This window comes from Parambassis ranga, chromosome 1 (assembly GCF_900634625.1).
Source record: "Parambassis ranga chromosome 1, fParRan2.1, whole genome shotgun sequence".
Classification (NCBI taxonomy): domain Eukaryota; kingdom Metazoa; phylum Chordata; class Actinopteri; family Ambassidae; genus Parambassis; species Parambassis ranga.
Window position 1 is genome coordinate 5,818,076 of NC_041022.1, and position 22,119 is coordinate 5,840,194.

The 22,119-nt window shown below is 44.3% G+C and overlaps 3 protein-coding genes across 3 annotated transcripts; 1 reads left to right on the forward strand and 2 right to left on the reverse strand.

The window, feature by feature from the left end:
- Window positions 1-658: 658 nt before the first annotated feature.
- On the reverse strand, window positions 659-3,515 carry LOC114435106 (keratin, type I cytoskeletal 13-like). Its single transcript, XM_028405028.1, has 8 exons — window positions 3,005-3,515; window positions 2,645-2,727; window positions 2,398-2,554; window positions 2,142-2,303; window positions 1,883-2,008; window positions 1,035-1,255; window positions 924-937; window positions 659-840 (listed from the first exon to the last, which is right to left on the reverse strand). The coding sequence occupies exons 1-8, from the start codon at window positions 3,434-3,436 to the stop codon at window positions 791-793; spliced, it is 1,245 nt and encodes a 414-aa protein (XP_028260829.1). The 5' UTR covers window positions 3,437-3,515; the 3' UTR covers window positions 659-790.
- Window positions 3,516-14,793: 11,278 nt separating this feature from the next.
- Window positions 14,794-17,503, forward strand: krt98 (keratin 98). Its single transcript, XM_028404248.1, has 8 exons — window positions 14,794-15,165; window positions 15,552-15,634; window positions 15,741-15,897; window positions 16,309-16,470; window positions 16,553-16,678; window positions 16,941-17,161; window positions 17,255-17,265; window positions 17,358-17,503. Exons 1-8 carry the CDS (start codon window positions 14,833-14,835, stop codon window positions 17,444-17,446), a joined length of 1,182 nt encoding a protein of 393 aa, XP_028260049.1. The 5' UTR covers window positions 14,794-14,832; the 3' UTR covers window positions 17,447-17,503.
- An 870-nt stretch (window positions 17,504-18,373) lies between these two features.
- krt15 (keratin 15) lies at window positions 18,374-20,391 on the reverse strand. Its single transcript, XM_028404236.1, has 7 exons — window positions 19,875-20,391; window positions 19,674-19,756; window positions 19,433-19,589; window positions 19,197-19,358; window positions 18,987-19,112; window positions 18,672-18,889; window positions 18,374-18,582 (listed from the first exon to the last, which is right to left on the reverse strand). Exons 1-7 carry the CDS (start codon window positions 20,331-20,333, stop codon window positions 18,477-18,479), a joined length of 1,311 nt encoding a protein of 436 aa, XP_028260037.1. The 5' UTR covers window positions 20,334-20,391; the 3' UTR covers window positions 18,374-18,476.
- Between the last annotated feature and the right edge of the window lie 1,728 nt (window positions 20,392-22,119).

Here is a 22,119-nt window from a genome sequence, read left to right on the forward strand (position 1 = left end):
ATTACTATCCTGCTTTCACACAAAACATACATTAAGTCATCAGCAGGCACGGAGCCCCACCCCAGCCCTAACAGCACTTTATCATCACAGCTTATTGGAGATTTGGTATCAACTCATAAATATGCAGCAGTGACAGCACCTGTTTCTACAATGACTCTTTGTTCTCTTAGTCACTATTTGCATTCCCACTTTCTGTCCTGAGCTGTGTGTGTTCATGTTCCTAGGTGACAGCAGTTACACACACTCACACTCTGGGGCAAAGATTAGTCAGCCATTTGGGTGTGTCTTTGTGTGTCTGTGGGTCTAAGCCCTGGGGTCATTTGCTTTATTTGATCATATTTTCATGTTCTGTTTGAGTTTTTTTTGGAGAACCAACTTCAGTGCAGCTTCTTTCCACACTGGAGCTGTTAACCATTGTTCACCCTTTCCTGAAAAAAAGCCCTGTTACGTAACACCGATTTCCGCAACCCCACATCCCACCTCCTGGAATGTCCTGCAGTTTCCATGGTGACTGCATAAACATAGAGATGTTATGGAAAAAAGACTCACATTTTTTTTCTGAAAGATCAGTAAAGTTGCAAAACAACACACACACACAATGGTTATATTTCACCAGCAGATTTATTTTTCAGACAGGTCACACACACAGTACATCAGGCTTTTCTTGCTTTCACTAACTTTGGTGTTATTTTAAAAAAGGTCCTCTCATCTCGTGTAAGAGCTTTTCAGAGTGTGTGTGTGCATGTAAAGGTGTGTGTCTGAGAACAGGGTGTCCTGCCAGTTGGACCTCCTAGCTGGATGTGCGCACAGTGGTGGATGTGACTGTGGTCTTGGAGCCCCCTGTGAAAAAGGAGGAAATCATGATGGCAGTGCTTAAAGCCGCTATTGCTCTAACTTGTTTTGTTGAATTTGATGTCACTTACCTGTAGCGATGGGTCTGTAGAAGGGAGAGAAAGGGGGAGAAAAACAGTGAGTAAGTAAATCCGCTGAGTCTATCCTCTTCTAAATAAATGGGTGAAAGTTTGGACTTCTACCTGGACTCCTCTGTTTCCAGCAGGTTCCTGTAGGTGGCGATCTCTTGCTCCAGCCGGGTCTTGACATCCAGCAGCATCCTGTAGTCCTGTCCCTGCTGCTCGATGCTGGTGCGCACGTTGGCTAGCTCTGCTTCCAGCATGTGGATTGTGTTCTGGAAGTTGGAGAGCATGGCGCTGTAGCGAGCCTCTGTCTCTGCTAATGTGTGCTCCAGAGCCCCTTTCTGTTGGAGAGAGTGGGAAGAAAAGGTAGTGACACACACATATACATTGTTGTTTAAACCAGTTTACTGTTATTTGTCTTTTGTGATAGTTGTGACAATATGAAGCTGCAGTCTGTATCCTCCGGCCACACCCTGTATTCAGTATGTCAGACACAAAACGTGTCTGTGTCTGTGTAGTGTTTTGCCATCATTATGAAGGAATAAAATGAGTTTGTGCACAGCAGCAGGAGCAGTGTGTGTGTGTGTGTGTTTGCAGGAAGTGTTGAGTGACTAACTCCAGCTGGGCACAGATAAACTATGGGAGTGCAGCGTTTGGACCATCCAGTTCAGCATTCCTGCAGCTTTCTTCAAGCTCTTTTATGTCTTCCAGAATTTAAACAGATGTCTGTGAAATGTTCGCCCTCCCTGCTTCCCTCCCTTCTTCTCTACTCCCCTGTCATTCTTATCTCCCCCTCCCTTTCAGTGAAGCCTACCCCTCAGCTCTTTACCCTGCATCACTGTCTGTTTCTACTTTCCTCCCTGACCTGACAGTCATCTGTGGATTTTGCTCATATAAGGGAAAATCACTGAGTTGTGAACAGATGGTTTTGGGTTTCAGGGAGTTTTTTTTTTTTTTGGTTCACTCACCATGCTGAGCTGAGACTGGAGCTCAATCTCCAGGCCCTGCAGTGTGCGCCGCAGGTCACTGATCTCTGTCTTGGATGTCTGGATTGTTTCAGTGCTGATGGCCACTTCCTTGGTCAGGGTTGCCGACTAGAGGGAGAAGTACACACAGTTAGCTAGTCATCCTTCTTTGTTTTACAGATTAGGTTTAATCACAGGCTGCACTGCTGAGGGAGTAAAACCTGGTCATTTGATGCCTTTGTTTACAGGAAAAGCTTTTCACCTTCTCATTAAACCAGGTCTCCTGGTCACGACGGTGTTTGTCTGTGATGGCTTCATACTGGGCGCGGATCTCCTCCATGATTTTGGTTAGGTCTTGCTGAGGTGCAGCATCCACCTCCACGTTGACTGTGCCGGTAAGCTGAGAGCGCATTACTGCCAGCTCCTGATCAGCATCAGGGAGAGAAAGAGGTCAGCGTTTGCAGAGTAAGTGATGAAGCACTGAGGATTATTGATTGTGGAGGATGTTTGTTAGTCACCTCTGCATGGTTCTTCTTGAGATAGGCCAGCTCATCCTGCAGGCCCTCGATCTGCATCTCCAGGTCAGCCTTCGTCAGGGTGGTCTGGTCAAGCAGGCGGCGCAGGTTGGCGATGTCAGCCTCAACGGACTGGCGCATCATCAGCTCGTGCTCAAACCTAATTAGCAAGGAACACATATGAGCCATATCAGCTTATGGTTTCAGTTTACTTGACAGGATAGAGGTGCACACAGGTGTCTGTGCTTACTTGTTCTTGAAGTCATCAGCAGCCAGTTTGGAGTTGTCGATCTGGAGCAGGATGTTGGCGTTGCCAATGGTGGCAGCGTTGATCTTAAGAGAGCAACATCACTGAGAGTCAGTCACACCGTTCAATATGCAGTTACATCACTCTCTGAGTTCCTACAGCTGCTTTTGATTAGACAATTCTAGTTCATTCTGTCATGCACAGTCTTCTCCTGACACTTTCAGCTTTCATTATTAACTAGAATGTATTGCCTCATGCAGTCTCTCATTGCCTATGATCCCTTTAAAGCCCTCTCTTTGTAATCATTAACAGCAGTGCAAATATGTGACTGGTTTATGCTGCTGAAGCTGGCACACACTATACCTTGTCCTTCAGGTCATTGATAATGGCCCAGTAGTTGCTGTAGTCCCTCTCAGCTGCAGGGCCCTTCTGCTCGTAGTACTCTCTGATCTGCTTCTCCAGCTTGGCGTTGGCAGCCTCCAGTGAGCGAACCTTCTCCAGGTAGGAGGCCAGACGGTCGTTCAGGTTCTGCATGGTAGCCTTCTCATTCAGGTGCACAACATTCTGGTCCAGGGCATTGGACAGGTCAAAGCCACCGCCGACTCCCATGCCGCCGCCATATCCAGAGGACACAACACGTGCAGAGGATGCAGAAATGCGGGGGCCAGATCTGAAGCTCAGTCCTGACACGCTGTGAGCCTTGTGGGCGAGAGGTACACTTGAGGTGTAGCTGCGGCTCTGCCGGGTGATGGACATTGCAGGGAAGCCACTGAGGCTCTGGTTGTGGCCGTACATGATGCTGCTCAGGAGAGAACACGAGAAGAGAGGACCGTTACACAGCTGTGGACTGTGGCAGGACTGTGGGGTTTGATAGAGGGAGGCAGGCTGTTGATATAGTGTTGCATCTGGGGCGGGCCTGGCTAGGAGGAGGGAGGAGGAGAGGGAAGGAGGGAGGTTTCCTCTACAGCTCAGCCATGGGCTTGGCAGAACCTACACTTGTTTTCCTTTAAGGATGAGGGTTCGGTTTCTTTCCACTCCTGTGAGGAAACTGTTGTGGAATGTGTGTGTGTGTGTGTGTGCATTCTGTAGGCCTGTGTAGGGGGGTCTCTCTGAGTGAGTGTATATGTGTGTATCCACATGCATGTATGAGATCAGGTATGGTCTTGACCACATCAGTCATTTAGTATCTCAGTGCAAACAGAAAGAGGCGTAGATTTATTGTCTCGCTGCCCCGCCATGAGTCAACATTCACATTAAGCTCTGTGTAAAGACTATCTTTCATCAGTGTTGGTGTGTTGCTGGGATGATAAGATCAAGTTTCAGTAGAGTAAATCCAAATGAAACGTTTAATCTGCTTTATTTATTTTCATTGTGTGTTTCTCCGCTCAGATAAAACTCTTCGTAAAATCAATTTAAGGTTTAAGACAAGAACAAAAAACTGTAGTCTGTACCTTTGTATCCCATGTTACTCTTATCTGAGTTTAACTTCAACAGATAAAATAAAATAAAAGTCACTGAACTGCAAACTAACACTGTTTTCCATATCTTCAATCATCGACACCCCATTGTTCACCATGTCACACAAAACATCCCCCCCTCCCCCAGTCTTGTATCCTGTGTGTGTGCGATTGTGTCACCCAACACAACTCACTGTGTGAGGTTGGGTGGTTTTCTGTTCATACAGGAATAAAAGTGTGTGTGTGTGTGTGTGTGTGTGTGTGTGTGTGTGTGTTCTTATCTCAGAGTCGGCCTCTGGACAGCCTCTGCGTTCTTGTGTGTAACATCTGGTGTCGGCTGGGGGGTAGTGGGAGGCACACTAGGGGGTCACATCACTGTCAGAGGGAAGAGTGAGTCATGTTTCTTTTGTATAGTGTGCCTGTGTGTGTGTGTGAGAGAGAGAGAGAGCAGGGTTTGGTCACTATGTGCATTACGTAATCTACCTAAAATTGTGGATTCTGAATACAGATTATTGTGGGCCGAGTTTTATTTATAAAGAATTTAAGAACTGTAAAATCCAGAAGCTCATTTTTATCATAACACAGGAAGGAAGTTGATCATTTCTGTTGCTTTTACTGAGGACAGTTGGCTGACTTACAGCAGTGTTGTAAGTAACCAGTAACTTTTAGGTGTATAATTTAAAGGGACACTAACATTAAGGCTGCTCTCATACAGCATGTGTAAAGGGGAAACTTTTATCCCTCGTTTCCACATAGTTCTGTGTCAACCAAAGTGCACTAATTCCTATGAGATTCTAAATATGTTTGTGAAACTTGTTTCCATTTTTAACTCCTCTGGAGTGTGGGCAGACTTTGACATAGACTGTAGAGAGGCCACACCGTGTGCTGGGAAAGTGGGGGGAAATTAACTAGCTACAGCTAGTTTGTGAGATTAGCTAATACTGGTCCTCCTTGTGGGGCAGAGGATTAGGTTCTCCTCTGTGGCTACAGTGATGATTACATATATCTGTAAAGACATTCCTTGCAGATAACATAACAGGAAGTATATAGTTCCTTATACAGAGTTACAGAGAGTGGAAACATGGCCAGAGCAGAGTCAGCCAGGCAGACATTTGATTTGACATTTGACATGTTTTTAGTACTGCAGTTATTGACACTTTTAGCAGTCAGTAGTTTAATATTAACTGTATATGGATTATTCCTTTAGGAATATATTTTAGTGCAGTTTAAACATTATTATTTCTTTGTGCATTGTTTTAAAAAAGGACGTCTTAAACGTTATTTAAAGAACAAACTGTCTGATATACGTGGGTCTCAGGCTGATCTTCAAGTTTATTTGTGCAGCTTTTATTCTCAGCAGGCCTGTCAGCACCCACTTTATGAAAACATTGAAAGAAAAATGACTCCGCTGAACAAGGATCCACATAAAGAAGACAAAAAAAAAACGTTCGCTAAGAGCTCAGAGGGAAAAAATACACAAAACCCCCCGGGAGGTGCAGCTCAGTCCCTAACGGGTGAGTGAAGGGGCAGAACAAGAAGAAGTTCTGATCCTGGATGATGCACAGCATGCTGGGTAGATGAATTACTCACTGTTATAATAGCTCTTTTCTTTTCTCTCACACTGTAACTGAGTCAGGGAGGAAAGCTGGCACAGGTGATGAGAAACAGGCAGGTAAAGGCAAATTCCTCACAAAGACAGATGACTGTTGTGTCAAATCAACGTGAATGACTGCATGTCTGCACGGGCTGGTCAGTGCACATGGGTGTTTTCACTTCAACCAAACTGATGACTCACACACTGAAACCTCACACACACACACAACTTTTCCCCTTTTCGTTTATTTCATGCGCAGCATCAATGCAACCACTTTTAGTGTAATTACTGTGGTGAGTGCAACGACCGTCTTCTCATGAGATTAAGGTACATTTATGGTATCAGTGGGATGGAGAACAAAATCTGTGTATTGACTCCAAACAAACAAAAGATGCCAGGCTTCCTGTAAACACACAGACACAGCTAAATCAATGCAATCCAACAGGAATCTCTATAAGCTGCTTATAAGTTTATTTAAACCCGAAGGTGCCCACACTTGTTCTTGTGTGTTTTTTTTATTCATAACTCACACTGTATGACTCAGTGGAGGTACTACTCCACCCGCAGCCCCATTTCAAACCCATGTGGAGATAAGATCTGCTGATGATTAGACTTCAACCTTTAGAGCTCCTGTCCACACAGACTGAGCAGATAAGTGATGCAGGGAGAGACACATTTTCACATCTGCACTGTAACTGTACTGTAAGTGTAATATTAAATGTTGTTTATGCATCAAATCATGTCAGATTGATGACTGTTTTTGTTAGGGTGTGAAGACGTCTTACACTAACAGGAAGATTACATCAGACAATAACAGCCTCACACTCAGGCTTCAGGTGAGGGAAGTCCTCTTCTGTTGCTTCCTTTGAGCTGTTGCCATAGGCATCATAATAATCCCCTATTTGTTTGATGCATAGCAACAGTGTGGACGGCAGAGTGCATGTGTCACTGATTCTATTGTCTCAACTTCTGGATGGTCTGGATTCTTGCACCTGAGCGTACAGAGAAGTACTTCACCACTGCAATGAGAATAAGAGTTGGCTGACATTCCCACCAAGTGTTTCAATTCCTGTGAAAAAAAAAAGAAATATTGGCACATCATCCTGTCATACCAAGGTGGCACAACAACAATTCATCTTTGTTCTTGCTCGGTATCGCTGCAGGCAGATGTGCATCGGCTGATACTTGGCTATAAATTTTATTGTAGCACTTTGATCATGTGCTTGTTAATAGTTGTGTCTTTGCCGCCTTACCATTAGATTAGATTGCATTTACTCTATTGTAATTTTTAGGGATGGATTGCTGATAGGACTGTGCAATACTTGATTAATCTTTGATGATTATTACTGGCCGTGGCAGCAAATTTATCGTAAGATCACAAGACAACACAACAATCCATCTGTCCAGGCTTCAAGCTATGGAGAAACCTGCAGTTTGTTCTAAAGAAGGAGTCAAATTCCCATCAATTAGTTGATTGTTTACAAGTGTTGCCATTATTGTGTGACATTTGATTTATGACTTGATTTATGCAGCATAATTAGCAGGTATGTGCATGTTACCAGGCTGAAGTAACATTTGCATCTGCAGGCAGAGAAGGTGGACTGAAGGCTGCTGTGTGTGTGACTCATTTTACATTTTAGAAAGTGGTGCTAATGAGTGGTGTACTTGTTAAAGTTTTCACAGCTTGTCCTCACTAAGAAAACAATGAAGAGGTTGAAGATGAAACGTCTATGCATATATCTCCAGCTGCATCTCTGTGTGTTATTGGGGGCGGGGACTTGTCCCAATGATAAATTTTAAATTTAAATTTAAGAAACCTTAGTCCCACAATGGGGAAATTGCTTAAGGCAGCCCAGCAAAGAGTGCCATACACCAGTGAGTACACTGGAGGCTGTGCAGGTAAAGTGTCTTGCCCAAGGACACACAGTGTCCAACAACAGTGACTAGGGAGGAGTTGGGATTGAACCACCAACCTTCTGGTTACTGGGTACTTACAACCCTGCTATACCACTGAGCCACTGCTGCCCCCAAAATAGCCAAAAAAATGAGGACCGTGCAATCCAGACTCCTGCTTGTAAGATGTGTTAAATGTTATGAATTTGTGTGTTTTGTGTGATCTTTACCGAACTACCTTGCCCCATTTTAACACCTAACCTTAACCTCTGTTTTTGTGCCTACGTAATCTGTTACGGCCGATTAAAGACGAAACAGCTCACGGACTCCTGAGAAAGGTCGGACGTATTACCTATTTACTCCTGACTGACTTTTGCGGCTGTGTTTTGTGTGTCATCCGGCAGGACTGACTGTCATTATGTTTCATTAATGTTATCGTAACACAATACCTTTGTATGTTCCTTTAACATAAATATAACCATTGTGCCATACCTGGCAAATGTATTATTGGCTAAATGCAGTGTTCTTCATGAGGATGTGTTGAGTTTTCACTACCCTGAGGAAGCAGCCATCTTGAATTTTGCAGTGACGGATGATGAATTCTGCAAAGCTCTCCAGACTTTCCAAGCTTGAACTCCAGGTAAAATATTGCAGAACATATGGTTGCTTTTATGTTAAGATGCTTGTGTGTAGTGGAGTATGTGTGTAGCAGTTGTTTATGCTTCTTCCTGGTTTGTTGTCTGCTTGTCTCTGTGGTTGTTTCTGTAAATTAACCTTTTGTGCGATCATGCTGATGTAAGCGTTTAGCTCGGCCCTGCTGTGTCTGAGCCTGAACGGTCTGATTGATTATCTTTTTAACCACCTGGGCTGCTATCTGTTTTGGGGACTTCATGTTTTTTTTTTTTCAGGAAACAAATTCCAGGACTGTAATCACTCAGATATGCAGACATATTGCAGCACATTCTGGCACAGCACACTGACCTCTGTGATCTCTGCCAGTAATGGAGGGTTTGTCTCAGTCTGTCAATTAGTTCCAGAGTTATATGACTTTTCACAGAATGCTGCTTCCACCATGTGTGAAACTTTAATCAGTTTTTTCTTACTCAACACCCAACCATTAAACAAATCTCTAAATAAAATATGTACAGACTTTATTAAAATTTAGCACATACAGACAGAAAGTGCAGGAAAATGTCTCCCAGATGTGAGCCCGTGTGGTGCATCACACTCCTCAGAGGCTGCTGCTAACTGTGCCACACCTCTCCACACACACACATTATCACATCCTGCTCCAAATACTCAGCTTGCTACATCTCTGCCAGAGGTCCTGAATGACTGACTGATCATCCGACAGGGAGAGGTGCGATCACACCTGTGTGCAATAGATGTGACACAGTGGGACGAGTTTATGTGCTGAGTTAGGTTAAACATTCACCCTGTTATTGTACAGTAAATTATCGGCTGTGCACACAAACTCACTCCATCCATTTATCCTGGTAGCATGTGTAAACACACCTCTGTTGACCCACCATAGCTTATTCCTACAGTACAGTTAATAAACAGAGTTTGTTCTGTCTCCTGAATTTAATTTCCTTGAGAAAGCTGCACGACAGAGGAGAAAACTATTCAGATGCATCAGAAAACATGCTGGTTACTCTCTCTGTGTGCCACGGAAAAGTGACTTTAGATACAGAAATGAACAGAGAAACAGACACAGGGTTGCAAGGTCTTTTGGGACTGCTGACATGTGTCGACACCCTTCCTGTGCAGCTGGGATTTACAGCTGAAGGGCTCCATCTGCTGTCATTCAAAAGTATCAGCAAAAACTGCTGATATGAGTCGAGCATGTAGGAGGTAGGAGGTGGGGGTGAATCACGGTGCCACACCCGAGGGAGCTGTGGAGACTGAAAGGGTGCTGCTGCACCAAACCTTCCCTGACAGAGGATTAGACATCCTGTAGTGTTTCGTACTACACTCACATTTAAACACTGTGTGGCTGTGCAGTTTACATAACTGTTACATAAATGTGTATGAAAAGGAAAGCTGTGTCCACTCTGCTGTTTAAACAGTTGAATAAGGTGGGTGTGTGGAGCTGAAGAAAGGCGGTGAGTCCTTCCACGGTCCGGATTGGTCCAAAGCTGAAGCTTGTAAAAGTTTTTTCTCCCCTCTCAACTCAACACTGGAAAGTCATTTTAACCACTAACAGAGGATTTAAGAACACCAGAACAAGTGCTGTTCTAAATTTAATGTGCAATACTTTTTTGGTTTGATTTAATGCAACTGAGGAATTATTATTATTATTAATGAGGGCAGGACTCCACAGTTTAGGGGTTTCTCCCTGAGGCACAAACAGACCATGACAACCACACATAAACATTTATTTTTATATTTTATATACAGAAGCTGCAGGGGGAGCAGTGAAACCAGGTCCTCCAGGTCCTCCTCCTCCTCCTCCTCCTCCTGAGGGAAGAAGATAGAATCCCTGCCTCCTGGCCCCGCCCCAGGATCTCCACCCTTCTAGATGTACCTGTTAGACCTCTCACTGGAGGCCCAGCAGGAGGGCTGTTCTCGCCAGGGACTTGAACCACCTTCCACTGGCTTCTCAAGATTAAACTTTATTTATAAAGACTTAAAAAATATGTTAACATTTAAGCACCACCCACACACTGGAGGGGAAACGTTCTTTGTTTACTTTGTCTTGCATAAAATATCTCTACACTCTGTGGTGAAATTTTCTACCAACAATGTAAAGAAGCCAACAAGAATATTAATACATTTCTCAACAATACAAAACTGTAAACTGAGTTGGTAGCAATACAAAAGTGACAGCAGAAGGAATGTTAAACCTCCTGACAATCATGAAACATCCAAAGGTTGGTTGGAGGTAACTAAGTGAATGCTTTCAACCTGTGGTTATTTACTGTTTGTGTGTTTCCCTCCAGTGTTTTTTTTTTCAAAGTGTTGCAAAGGTCACTCTTTACAGTATGTAAAGACTTTAAAAACAATTCCCCTGGAGCAGAACATGCTAACGGTGGGGCGGGGGTAAGAGGGAGAAACCTCAGACAGACTGAGACTCAGGGCCGTGTGCCTCGACCGGTCAGAGCGAGAGGACAGAAGAGAAGATAACACAAATAATAAATACTGGGTGGACGGGTGAGGCCTGAAACTGTATATCAGACACATCTGTGAAGGCAGGGAGACCTGCAAAGAAGTACAAAGGAAAACTCTTTACCCTCTGTAAACTGCTCCTACAATATTAAACTTAAAGTGTATGATAAATAAATGAATGACTTGCAAAACAAGTGTACACAATGCAGATTAAGTCTGTCAGCTCCAGATAAACCCCTCTGTATTTGGCAGAGCTTTAAATCTGTGATGATGTCTCACCTGTCACACCAGAAACCATGCATCTCCCATTAAACAGCATTAAATAACATTAAATAGCATTAAATAGCACTTACCCAGTGACATAGGAAGCATTAAAAAATGTGGGGGGGACACCTTCTGTGGGTGGGTGGTGAAAAAAAGTACATTAGTATATTATGAAATATAATATGATATATTATAATATGAAGTTCCTGCGGATTTTAACAGGTTGTTAAACACCTATTTTACCTACAGAAGTTAACACTTAACTCAAAGACTCAACAAAAACTCATTGATTTTAAAACATGGTGACATACAGAAACTAATTCCAAGTGAAACAGCAGTTTTGTCAACTATACTGGTGGCACTACACTAACAGATTATACAAAGCCTCCATATCTGAGGCCTTCTCTCATTTACAGAGACAAAACACTGGCAAATCTGCCTCATGTCCACCTGATTGAGTTTTCCCGTCATCACTCACCTCAGCAATAGAACTTCCTCCACTGGCCCTACATGATGGCCCTGCCTCTGACTCACTCTCAGTACCAACCTCAAATATAGATGGAGATGGAGAGATTGTGCTTTACTTTTCAATTAACAACCAATATAAGTGAGCTTTAAAAAAATATATATCATCAATGAAATTACATCAGAATACTTTGTTTGAACACAGTTCTCATCATCTGAGTTTCATGTCCATTGTGTGTGGGGAAGGAGCAGAAAAGGCAAGCAACATGTCGCCAGACAAATAATACCGTCTACTGTAACTGAAGGTAAACAGTAGCTTCCTCCCAACTTTTCTAAGTTGATTTAACATCAACCTAATGTCACCTAGGTCCATGTGACAAAACAGTAAGGCTTTAGCATGAGTTGGACTTTGTGGGATGGCACTGACGTTACCTCCTCCAGCTTCGACCAGCACTGACGGTTCTCTTTGTGGTGTTTTACGCTTGCTTGAAGAAAGCCACTGGCTTTGTTAGGGCTGTTACTATAGTAACGGTATTGTAGCGTCCCCCTCTGATATAATGGTAGCTATGTCCATGCTACTCAGTAAATGTGTGTGTGTGTGTGTGTGGGGGGGGGGGGGGGGTGTCCAAACGGGTCGTTTTAAAATGGGGGGGGGGCACGTCCCCCTCTGATATAATGGTAGCTACGCCCATGCATTTATCACAGCTTTATGAAAACAGGAATAGAGGGTGAAGAACAAGATTTTGATGCTCCAGATAAGCATATGAGGTGATGAAACATAACCACTAATGTTACATAACCACTGTTAGCTCTGGGAAGTGCCAGGCTCCTGCTCAGAAATGAATTCATGTACAGTCCTGGGAGGTTACAGCAAATATTTTATATTTGATCACATCAAATAATAGTAGCTCAAATTATCATATGGGAAACAAACTGTCTCACTAAGGACACTGGGCTGGTTGTGTTTGGACAAATAATGTCTTTCTCCAGCCTGTCCTCACCAGGAAAACATAACATGAGGTTGTTATTTCAGTCTTTAATAAATGGGACATGTGACTATATATTTTTACGTGTTAAAGGACAAAGAGGACTTTTCCCAGTGGCAGCTAAAAATGGTGGAATGTTTTGCATTTCTCTCATTTCATTTTCAAAAGCTGTGCTTTGAACATGATGTTCCCACCAGTGTGTCTGCTCGTCTGAAAATGAGTTTCACTAGTTATCAGGGTGGCTAAATCTGTGCCTTGAGCTCGGTTCAGTACAACACATCAATAACAGTGGCACTGACGTGAAGGTGTGAGTACTACACCTGACATTCCATCACTTATCATGAAGCAGGCGACACCAAGGCACTGAAAGGACCAGCAGAGCAACATTTCTACGTCGAGCAAGAGCAAAAAAATGTTTAGAAGCATTTAGGTTGAGCAAGACTTTCACAAGCCAGCCATAGCTAACAGGTGCTGGAGCATGGCTGGAGGGCTGCAAGGATGCCACACTAATCCAACATGAGCAGAATTAACCTCATGTGTAAACAGTCCCCATTCACACAGTGTAAGAGTTATTTAATAGAAACAGATGACTCAGCCTTGGGTGATGTCTTCTAGAAGATGGAGAGGATGTGCACTGACCTCAGGTCCTCCTCCTTTTACAAGATAATTCGAACAAATGTGTTTGACAGCAGCAGACATTTTGGCTGGTGGGTAACCCAAGGTGTAGCAAATAACATTGACTGACACTAATCCAATCATCATAATGTGATTCGTTTTATCAGGCGAAAAACTAATCACATTGTGATAGCTATAAATGTACCTTTTTGGTGTCTTTGATATAAAATATTTGATGAATTAGTCCAGTACCACACAGGTCTGCTCCTTCATAAACAACATTATGTGCCACCGGAAAATCCTAATATGTGTCGTGTGCCTCTAATCTTATTTTCATCATTGTACTCTCTTTAGGGAGTCAACCCATCAGTCATCTGTTTCTTGGGACTCGCCCTTCTTATCGGCGCCATCGCTGAATGAAGAGGTTGTGGAATGTCAGCAGAGGAACGCCACTGAAAATCAGCAACAGGTGACACCAGAACGTGTTTCCTTTCAGACCACAATTATAATTATAAAGCGATAAAAAGCTGCAGGCACATTCCTAGTTCAACGTCAGGTGCTTTAAAAGTATGTTTATGCAGTCAAACTTTACACTGAATCTGAACCTGTTCGAGTCTCTGGAGCCGCCTCACCTGTGAAACATGTTTAGTTTATCAGGTTCTTATCAGAGTGTTGGGGAATCCTGCAACATCCATAACAAAGGATGGCACAACGTTATTATCACATCATACACCAACAAATGACCAAAAAGTCTTCTGTTCACACATTAAAACATCTTAAAATTTCTTTTTTTTTAAGAGTTATCAGCCGACATTTAGGTAAGCAAGGATAACAATAGCAAGCTATCATGCTCATGCTGATGCTTATCATTCACCATTGTGTTAGCATGATAACATCAGTGCTGCACATAGGTGTGGCTGGTGGGAAAATGATTACAGAAACATTTTGTGCTTTTTTCCTTCCATAGATGTGATTCAGCTTCATTTTGACAGAAGAGTTTTAAATTTTTGGAGATCAAACTAAACCAGAAGTGCTCAGTGTTAACTGGCAGACTGGTTTGGGTGGTGGTTGACACATGTTAGCTAGAATTATGACCCCTTATTTGTTTCTGTTTGTGTGTATGACATGACATGGTTAGCTTCGCTATATATGTTTTAATAATTTTATTATTTTTATTGGCACAAATTGGCACTTTTTAAAGCCATAACTATTTCCCAAATGAAACCAAAGGTGTTTATTATTATGAGCATGTTTACATATTTATTGCTATAACTGCATAGAAAATCTTTAAATTCCAATTAACAGTCTTTGACAAAGTGTCTGTGACAAAAATAACTTAACTAGCTTTGAGTTTCACAGAGGTGAAATTGTCACTGGTATGTGTCAGTTTTGTCACCGCTGTGGAAGTAGGCTGAGTGGAGGCTTTACTGAGGCGCCACAAGGAGCTTCTTCTCCTACAGAAATACCAGAAAATGACTCTAAACCTGCTTTCAATGAATTAAACAAGGAAGGAGGCTGTTTCAATGAGAGACAGTGAAATGTGGAATCACAAGTTTGACCTGTGGAGAGATGGATGAGCCCCTGCCCACAGGTTACCACACCCATGGTAATGGAGAGAGTGCATAGATGAGTGGGGGGGAGGGAGGGGGGGGTTGATCTGCCAACTGCATTCTTCCCATTGAACTGCCGCCTTTAGCCCCTCCCACTCTGCTGCATTTGGCGTGTATATAAACAAGGAGACTAAACCTATGCTTTCAACTGCAGATCAACTCCAGTGATCCTACCTGATCCACATCCAGACCCTTCAAGATGTCTTTCACCTCCAGATCCTACAAGACCATGAGTGTGTACGGTGGAGCAGGAGGCCGCGGCACCCGCATCTCCTCAGCTCAGGCCGGCTACCTCCAGTCCCCATCAGGCTTCAACCTCGCTGATGGCCTCGACCTCCATGTTGGAGCCAATGAGAAGGCCACAATGCAGAACCTGAACGATCGCCTGGCCTCCTACCTGGAGAAGGTGCGCAGTCTGGAGAAGGAGAACGACCGCCTGGACAAGCAGATCAGAGAGTGGTACCAGAACAGGACTGTCATCTCCCGGGACTACAGCAGCTACTACGCCACCATTGATGACCTGAAGGAGAAGGTAAGAGGAAGGAGGCAGGCGTGGGCGTGGGTTTTCTTCTTCTTCTCCTCATATTTTAAAAAAACAGAGTATCTGTGGGTGGTTCAACAGTTTGTCAGAGTGACAGTAAATCTAACAGTTAGAAAGTAGGTCACTGTGGCTCAGTCATTTTCATAACTGTCATTCCTGATTTCATTCCAACCGTGCATCACCTTCTGCTGATAGAGCTCAGTGTAAAGTGATGATTACACACAGCAGGTGTGCAGTGTAGCTCACCTGAGCATCAGTGGGTCAGTTTTATAGCCTGTGCCTATGCATGTGTTTTGAGGTTTTGGGTTGGATCTATTCTCAGTATACAGTGTTTAAATTCAGTTGCACATTTTCTGACCTGTTTCCTTCCCTGTCAGATCCGCATCGCCTCCAGGATCAATGCTAAGACACTCCTGGACATCGACAACGCCAAACTGGCAGCTGATGATTTCAAACTGAAGTGAGTACACTTTCATGTTCCAGCCACATATGTGCTACTTCACACATGCATCACCTGACAACTTAACAACCCGCTGAAACCTCTCCGACCTGTCTGACTTCGCCAGGTATGAGAACGAGCTGGCCATGAGGCTGGCTGTGGAGGCGGACATCGTCGGACTGAAGAGGGCGTTGGATGACATTAACCTGGCCAGGATGGATCTGGAGAGTCAGTACGAGTCCCTGAAGGACGAGCTCATCGTGCTGAAGAGGAACCATGAGGAGGTGAGATAGGGAGTGTTACCTTTGCAATACATTCCTACACACACACACACCGTGTAAGCAAATAATCTGAAAGCATGCTTCTACACAGGTGATTAATTAAACATCATTAATCTTTTCAGTAGCAGCAGCACGGTGTAAGACAAAGAGGTCATAACCTTCTATTGTGTTCACACACATGACCTCTGCCTCACACTCTGTTAACTCTGAGGAAACACTGTGTGAGGTTAAGTCATTTTTTTTCTGCACACTTCCATGTATTCTTCTCTCCCTCCATTAGCTCATTGCTGCACACACATACACCGAGATCAAAGAACCGAAAACATGCACGCTTCAACTCATTTTAATCATTTTCAAAATAAGATTACTGTGAGTCTCTGCATTGCTTGATTGACATTCGTTTTCCCCTTGCAGGAGCTGGCCCTGCTGAGGAGTCAGGTGGGCGGCCAGGTCAACGTGGCCGTTGACGCCTCTCCCTCCGTAGACCTGAACCAGGCCATGACAGAGATCAGGGAACACTACGAAGGAGTGATCAACAAAAACCGCAAGGAGCTCGAGTCCTGGTTCCAGAGCAAGGTGAGCCCTGAGAGTAAGACTGCTGCTGCTCGTAAAGAGCTAACAGGAGCGTAACACATGCCATGTGTTGCTTCTTTCTCAGGTCGCAGCAGTGGAACAGGACGTGATCACACACACAGAGACCCTGGTGACGTCCCGTACAGAGATCAAAGACCTGAAGAGCACCCTCCAGAGGCTACAGATTGAACTGCAGTCACATTTGAGCATGGTATGTATGTCTGTCTGTTACAATGACGTTATCACCTGCAACTTCAAGAGTCCTATAAGAGGCACTTCGTCACATTGAATTTGAGTCAAGGCGTTTTTATGTTTTTTTGCTAAGCTAACTTACAGCTAGCTGTAGCATTAACGTAAAGATCACACAGTAACACTAACAGGCAAGTATAATAGATTGTTCCATGCACGCTGCTGTACCATCTCTAACAATCTATTACGTTCGATCACCAACAACCTTTCTGTGGATCCAACAGAAAGCGTCGCTGGAGGGAACCCTGGCAGAGACACAGGCCCGCTACTCCTCTCAGCTCGCCAGCCTCCAGAACGCGGTCACAGGCCTGGAGGCTCAGCTGGCTCACATCCACGCCAACATCGCCAGCAACAAGCAGGAGTACGACATGCTGCTGGACCTCAAGACCCGGCTGGAGATGGAGATCGCAGAGTACAGGAGGCTGCTGGATGGAGAGGATGAAAGGTGAGACCTGGATTCAGATGAAGAGGGAACAAAATCCACTCACTGTAAAATGTAACTAATCATTTCTTCTTTCTTTTTTCCTTCCATGTTCAGCACAAAAAAAGGTAAGCCATGTTTCACAATCATAGAGTTCTTATTATATCATTGAAGTGATGGTTTAGATGCTGATCATTGCTGTGTCTGTTTTTTCCTTCAGTGGTCACAAAGGTCATCACAGTGGTGGAGACCGTGGTGGATGGAAAGGTGGTCCAGAGCAGCAAGTCAGAGGATGTTGATGTGGCTTAGGTTGAGTGGAAATGTGGAATTAGAAGAAACCAATAAAGATCGTGCAGTTGAACTACATTTGTTTGTACGGTGTGTGTGTGTTTCTGAGCAGATTATGAACACTTATCACCATAACTGTCACTCACTGATCAATAATCAGTTTAACAATAAGTCACTAAACACTGATGCTGTTCGTATGAGGCTGCAGCAGACATTCATAAGGTTCTTTGGCTGTTTACCAGCAGCGCGAGTTTGTCCCAGTTTCTTTAAATATGTACACACTCTGCCCTCTAGTGGCCAGATCTTGGTTGATACAGCTTTAATCAGATGTATCCCAGCATGCAGAGGGGTGGAGACTTTTATAAAGAAAAATTTGGTTGTTTTCCAAGAGCATGTTATGTTACAGCTCAGGAAACGATGAAGAAAAAGGTCAAAGAAATGAGTTCCTCAGTCTGAATTGTTTCTTTGGGTGTTGGAGGAGGAAGGAATTACTGTGATTGACAGACTAAGACAACACACAGCCTGCGTCAGCCACCCAGAGGGGTTATGTCAGGTCAGCCTGTGCAAAACATGGCAGTAATATGAAACACTGCAACTGTCCACTCTTATCTCTCACACATGGAAAGGTACAGCTAACTCTCTGCTCTGTAGATGATTTTCTCAGATGCACAGGTGTCTTTAAATGCTCCAAAAGCTGGCTCAGAGCTGTGCTGCTGTATCCCTGCAGCCTCTGGGGCTCAAGCCCAGAGCTCAGCTGTAAGTCAGAGAAAATTATTGAGAACTTTTTTCTCAGCTTTTGTTCCTCTGACCTGTTTCCATTTCATATAAAATCAGCTTAGAGCTGTTATGATTTCATTCTGAGCCGGTGTTACACCCGCAGGTCTGACAAATGCGTGAAGTAATTTGTTCATGATCAGGTGTGATCAAACAGATGGCAACAACAACGAGTCAAATGGAGAGCCTTTTATTGTGTTCACATTTGTGTATTTTTTGGAGGATCAGATGCTGGGTTTGTGTCCTCCAGGTGTTGCTCTTGACTGTTTCTGACAGATTAGGAGGAAGTGGTGCTGGAGGACACCACCTTCCCGTCCTTCAGCTCCTCTGTGACTACAATCACCTTTTTAGTGCTGGTGGTGGTTGTTTTTGCACTGCCAGTACTGCCGAGACAAAAACAGAAGGACAGTCAACAGCACAGCTCATAACAGGCTCATGATGTGTTCCAAACTTCTCTTCTATCTTTCCTCACCTGCCCTCTCCGTCCAGCAGCCTCCTGTACTCTGCGATCTCCATCTCCAGCCGTGTCTTGATGTCGAGCAGCATCCTGTACTCCTGGCTCTGCCGCTCGATGTCACTGCGCAGCTGCACCAGCTGATCCTCCATGCTTGTTACCTGCATCTGAAGGCCTTGGAGCTTCATAGCATACCGTGCCTCTGTTTCACCCAACGTGCCTTCCAAAGCTGCTTTCTGAGGAGGATAAAAAAGAGAGAGAGAGAGGATGAAGGGGGGAGATTCACTTTTATGTGAATGGTCAAAAGAATACAAGGAACCAGATGATTATTACCATGCTGAGCTGTGACTGTAGTTCGATCTCCAGACCCTGCAGTGTGCGACGGAGCTCTGAGATTTCTGATTTGGACGTTTGCAGAATTTCTGTGCTGGCCGCTACCTCTTTGTTCAGTGACTCTGACTGTAGTGGACATTAAAAAGACAAGTTTATTACACACCTTCACACAGGGCTGAACTAAACCAGCAGGGTTTTCTCCAGCCTTACCTTTGAATCAAACCAGGACTGAAGGTCTCTCTGGTTCTTGGCAGCCACAGCTTCATACTGCTCACGGATCTCAGCCATGATGCCCGCCAGGTCTACCTGTGGCTTCGCGTCCACCTCCACGTTGATCTGCCCGCTCATCTGGTTCCTCATGGCTGCCAGTTCCTGTGGAATAAATAGTCATTACTGCTTTGCTCAGCAGCTGGCTCATTTTTCCAGTCAGTGTTTGCAGTACTCACCTCCTCATGGTTCTTCTTGAGGAAGATCAGCTCCTCTTTAAGGCCTTCGATCTGCATCTCCAGGTCGGATCTGGCCAGTGTCAGCTGATCCAAAAGCCTCTTCAAGTCAGCGATGTCTGCTTCCACTGATGTGCGCATGCCAAGCTCGTTCTCATACCTGTCAGGCAGCGAAAGATTCATCAGATCAGATTCATCATCGCTGCACATTTGATTTTAGATTTGCTGCCATCCTAGTACTTACTTGGTTCTGAAGTCATCTGCTGCCAGTTTTGCGTTCTCCTGGGCCAGAAAGATGCCCCCGTTCACACGAATGGCATCCTGGATCTGTGTCAGGGACAAACGTTTACCTCTGTCACCACAAATTCTCTCATCAAACTGAAAACAGACCCTGAACAAAACCATGCACACATGAAGGTCGGTTTTCAGGAATCAGGCAACATACCTTTCCCTGCAGGTCAGCAATGGTGGCCTGGTAAGCTGAGTAGTCCCGGGCAGAAGGACCGGCCTTGCTCTCCAAGAACTTCCGGATCTTCAGCTCCAGCTCAGCATTGGCCTTCTCAAGCTGGCGCACTTTCTCCAGATATGTGGCCAGGCGGTCGTTCAGGTTTTGCATGGTGGCCTTCTCGTTGGCTCCAACGTGCAGATCCATGCCGCCACCACCACCACCACCACCGGCACCAAAGCCTGCACCCCCACCCATGCCATAACCGAAACCACCGCCTGCACCACCTCCTGCTCCAAAACTAGAGGAAACAGAGATTCTTGATCCACCTGCACCTCCGTGCACACTTGAAGCATAGCCCCTTCGCACCGCTCCTCCACCTAAGCTTCCGCTCAGGCTTCCAGCTCCAAAGGGGCGGCTGGAATAGGCACTTGACATGCTGGTTCTTGTTATGTTCATTGTTGATTCTGATCAGGAGGCCGGTCGTGGAGAGAGGGAGATGGCTGAGATCCTCAGATCTGCTTCTGTGTCCCTTTTATTCTGCTACTGCTGCTGCCTCTAGTGTGGGTGGAGGCCTGAGGGGAGGAGTGTTACCTAAAATGGGTGCTCAGCTCCACCCACTTCACTCCAATGCCTCACTTTCATTCCTGGCAACCATTAAAAGAAGAAAGTGGGATTTAACTTTATCCTACTGTATGAGGCGATTTACTGAAGCCATTCAAATCTTATAATTTCCTGCAGACCTCATACAAAATGTAATGGCTTCAAGATACCACACAGACTTCAGACCCCATCTTAATAAAGACAAGACCAACCATGTGAACGTTTGTTTTTCGTTCCTGCTGAGTGTTCGGTAAATTGTAAAGCAGACACGCCCGTCACTGTTGTACTCCGCCGAGTTATTCAATCATATCCAGCAGGTACTTAGGCTGTCACAGCTTTGTCAGGTGATGTGACTATTGAGTGTATATCATAATTCTTCACCTAGACAATCATACCAAGTGAGCCAAACCTGTTCAGTTACCACGGCAACCAGCACTGCATACAACAACAAGATCAAGTTTTATTTACTCTGAAACAGCATCCATACACACACACACACACTTCCATTTCTTTCTCTTTGTTTTCACTCACATGTTAAACATTTTGCTGCAGCAGTCTGCAGTTTGCCAGTCTGAGGCAGGATTTTTTAATTAGATGGCAGTGATATCAGCCAAGACCTGGATTCATCATACAAGACCGGGCACAGCGCTGCTGGAAAATGATGTGCCTGCTCGCTATTTACTTTTCTTGGCATTGTCCTCTGACATGTGTGTCATGCCCAAAGCAGAACAAGCCCTCTCTTGTTTGCGTCTTTCCAGCTCTGCACTGCAACTCTTTTACAGCACTCAGAAGATTCTGTTCAACTGTCTCACCTACAGCATGTGGACAGGATGCTTTCATTTAAACATGAAACTGTTCTGGATTCATTTTCTGCACTCTAACAAGGACGCATTGTGTTTCTGGCATTTTGGTACAGTGCTTAAATCTAACAAAGGGTTTTTCTTTACCTCCAGCTAATCACTGCCAATTTCTGACTGTGCACACACACACAGCTCACAGGAATACAAACCAGATGTGTCTTTCCACTGCTGCTTATCATTCTGAGGTTGCAAAACCCTCATGCATGTGCTAAACAGCTATAAATTATGTCCAAGGGTCTGATTAGTTTGAGTCAAGGTATTTCGGTCTCTTCACACCAACACACCAGGCCCCTGTGTGAACATATACCACTGGTTTTGTACAGCCAGATTTGAAGCAGTTCATTCCACTTCATTTGGACTGTGGAGTGCTGATTTAATGTGCATGCTTAAAATACAGTAAAAGAGTCAGTTCATAAAGTTAATTGTATAGGTTTGCAGCATTATAAAACACCAGTTTGAGCAAGCATCCAAACTGGAAAAGTTACTTTCTACAAATAAAAGTCAGAATTGTGAAAGATCAATTTTCTTTCTGACATTTTAATGGTAGGCTGTTGTTAGAAATGACATAAAGCATCAGTGAGTAATATCTCCTCAGGCTGCTTCGTCAGTTGAGAGCATAATTTTGAGGTTGGGTTGCACATTTTAATGTCTTCATAATGTTTGAAATCCCCTCCCTGCCTGCTATAAGGCCACGCTATCAGTAGGTACACACCCCTACCCCTCAATTATCATGAGTAATCTGAGTATTCCACACACTGTAAATGGGTTTTCTCTGCAGAGTG

Excerpts from the sequence above, each read along its gene's own strand:
- krt15 (XM_028404236.1), bottom strand. The coding sequence starts at position 20,333 with ATGAACATAACAAGAACCAGCATGTCAAGTGCCTATTCCAGCCGCCCC. Across the intron at positions 19,590-19,673 it reads GCAGATGACTTCAGAACCAA|GTATGAGAACGAGCTTGGCA; the intron begins GTAAGTACTAGG and ends GCTGCCTGACAG. Across the intron at positions 18,890-18,986 it reads TACAGTCACAGCTCAGCATG|AAAGCAGCTTTGGAAGGCAC; the intron begins GTAATAATCATC and ends TATCCTCCTCAG.
- krt98 (XM_028404248.1), top strand. The coding sequence starts at position 14,833 with ATGTCTTTCACCTCCAGATCCTACAAGACCATGAGTGTGTACGGTGGA. Across the intron at positions 15,635-15,740 it reads GCTGATGATTTCAAACTGAA|GTATGAGAACGAGCTGGCCA; the intron begins GTGAGTACACTT and ends TGACTTCGCCAG. Across the intron at positions 16,679-16,940 it reads TGCAGTCACATTTGAGCATG|AAAGCGTCGCTGGAGGGAAC; the intron begins GTATGTATGTCT and ends TGGATCCAACAG.
- LOC114435106 (XM_028405028.1), bottom strand. The coding sequence starts at position 3,436 with ATGTACGGCCACAACCAGAGCCTCAGTGGCTTCCCTGCAATGTCCATC. Across the intron at positions 2,728-3,004 it reads TCAATGACCTGAAGGACAAG|ATCAACGCTGCCACCATTGG; the intron begins GTATAGTGTGTG and ends TGCTCTCTTAAG. Across the intron at positions 2,555-2,644 it reads GCTGATGACTTCAAGAACAA|GTTTGAGCACGAGCTGATGA; the intron begins GTAAGCACAGAC and ends CTTGCTAATTAG.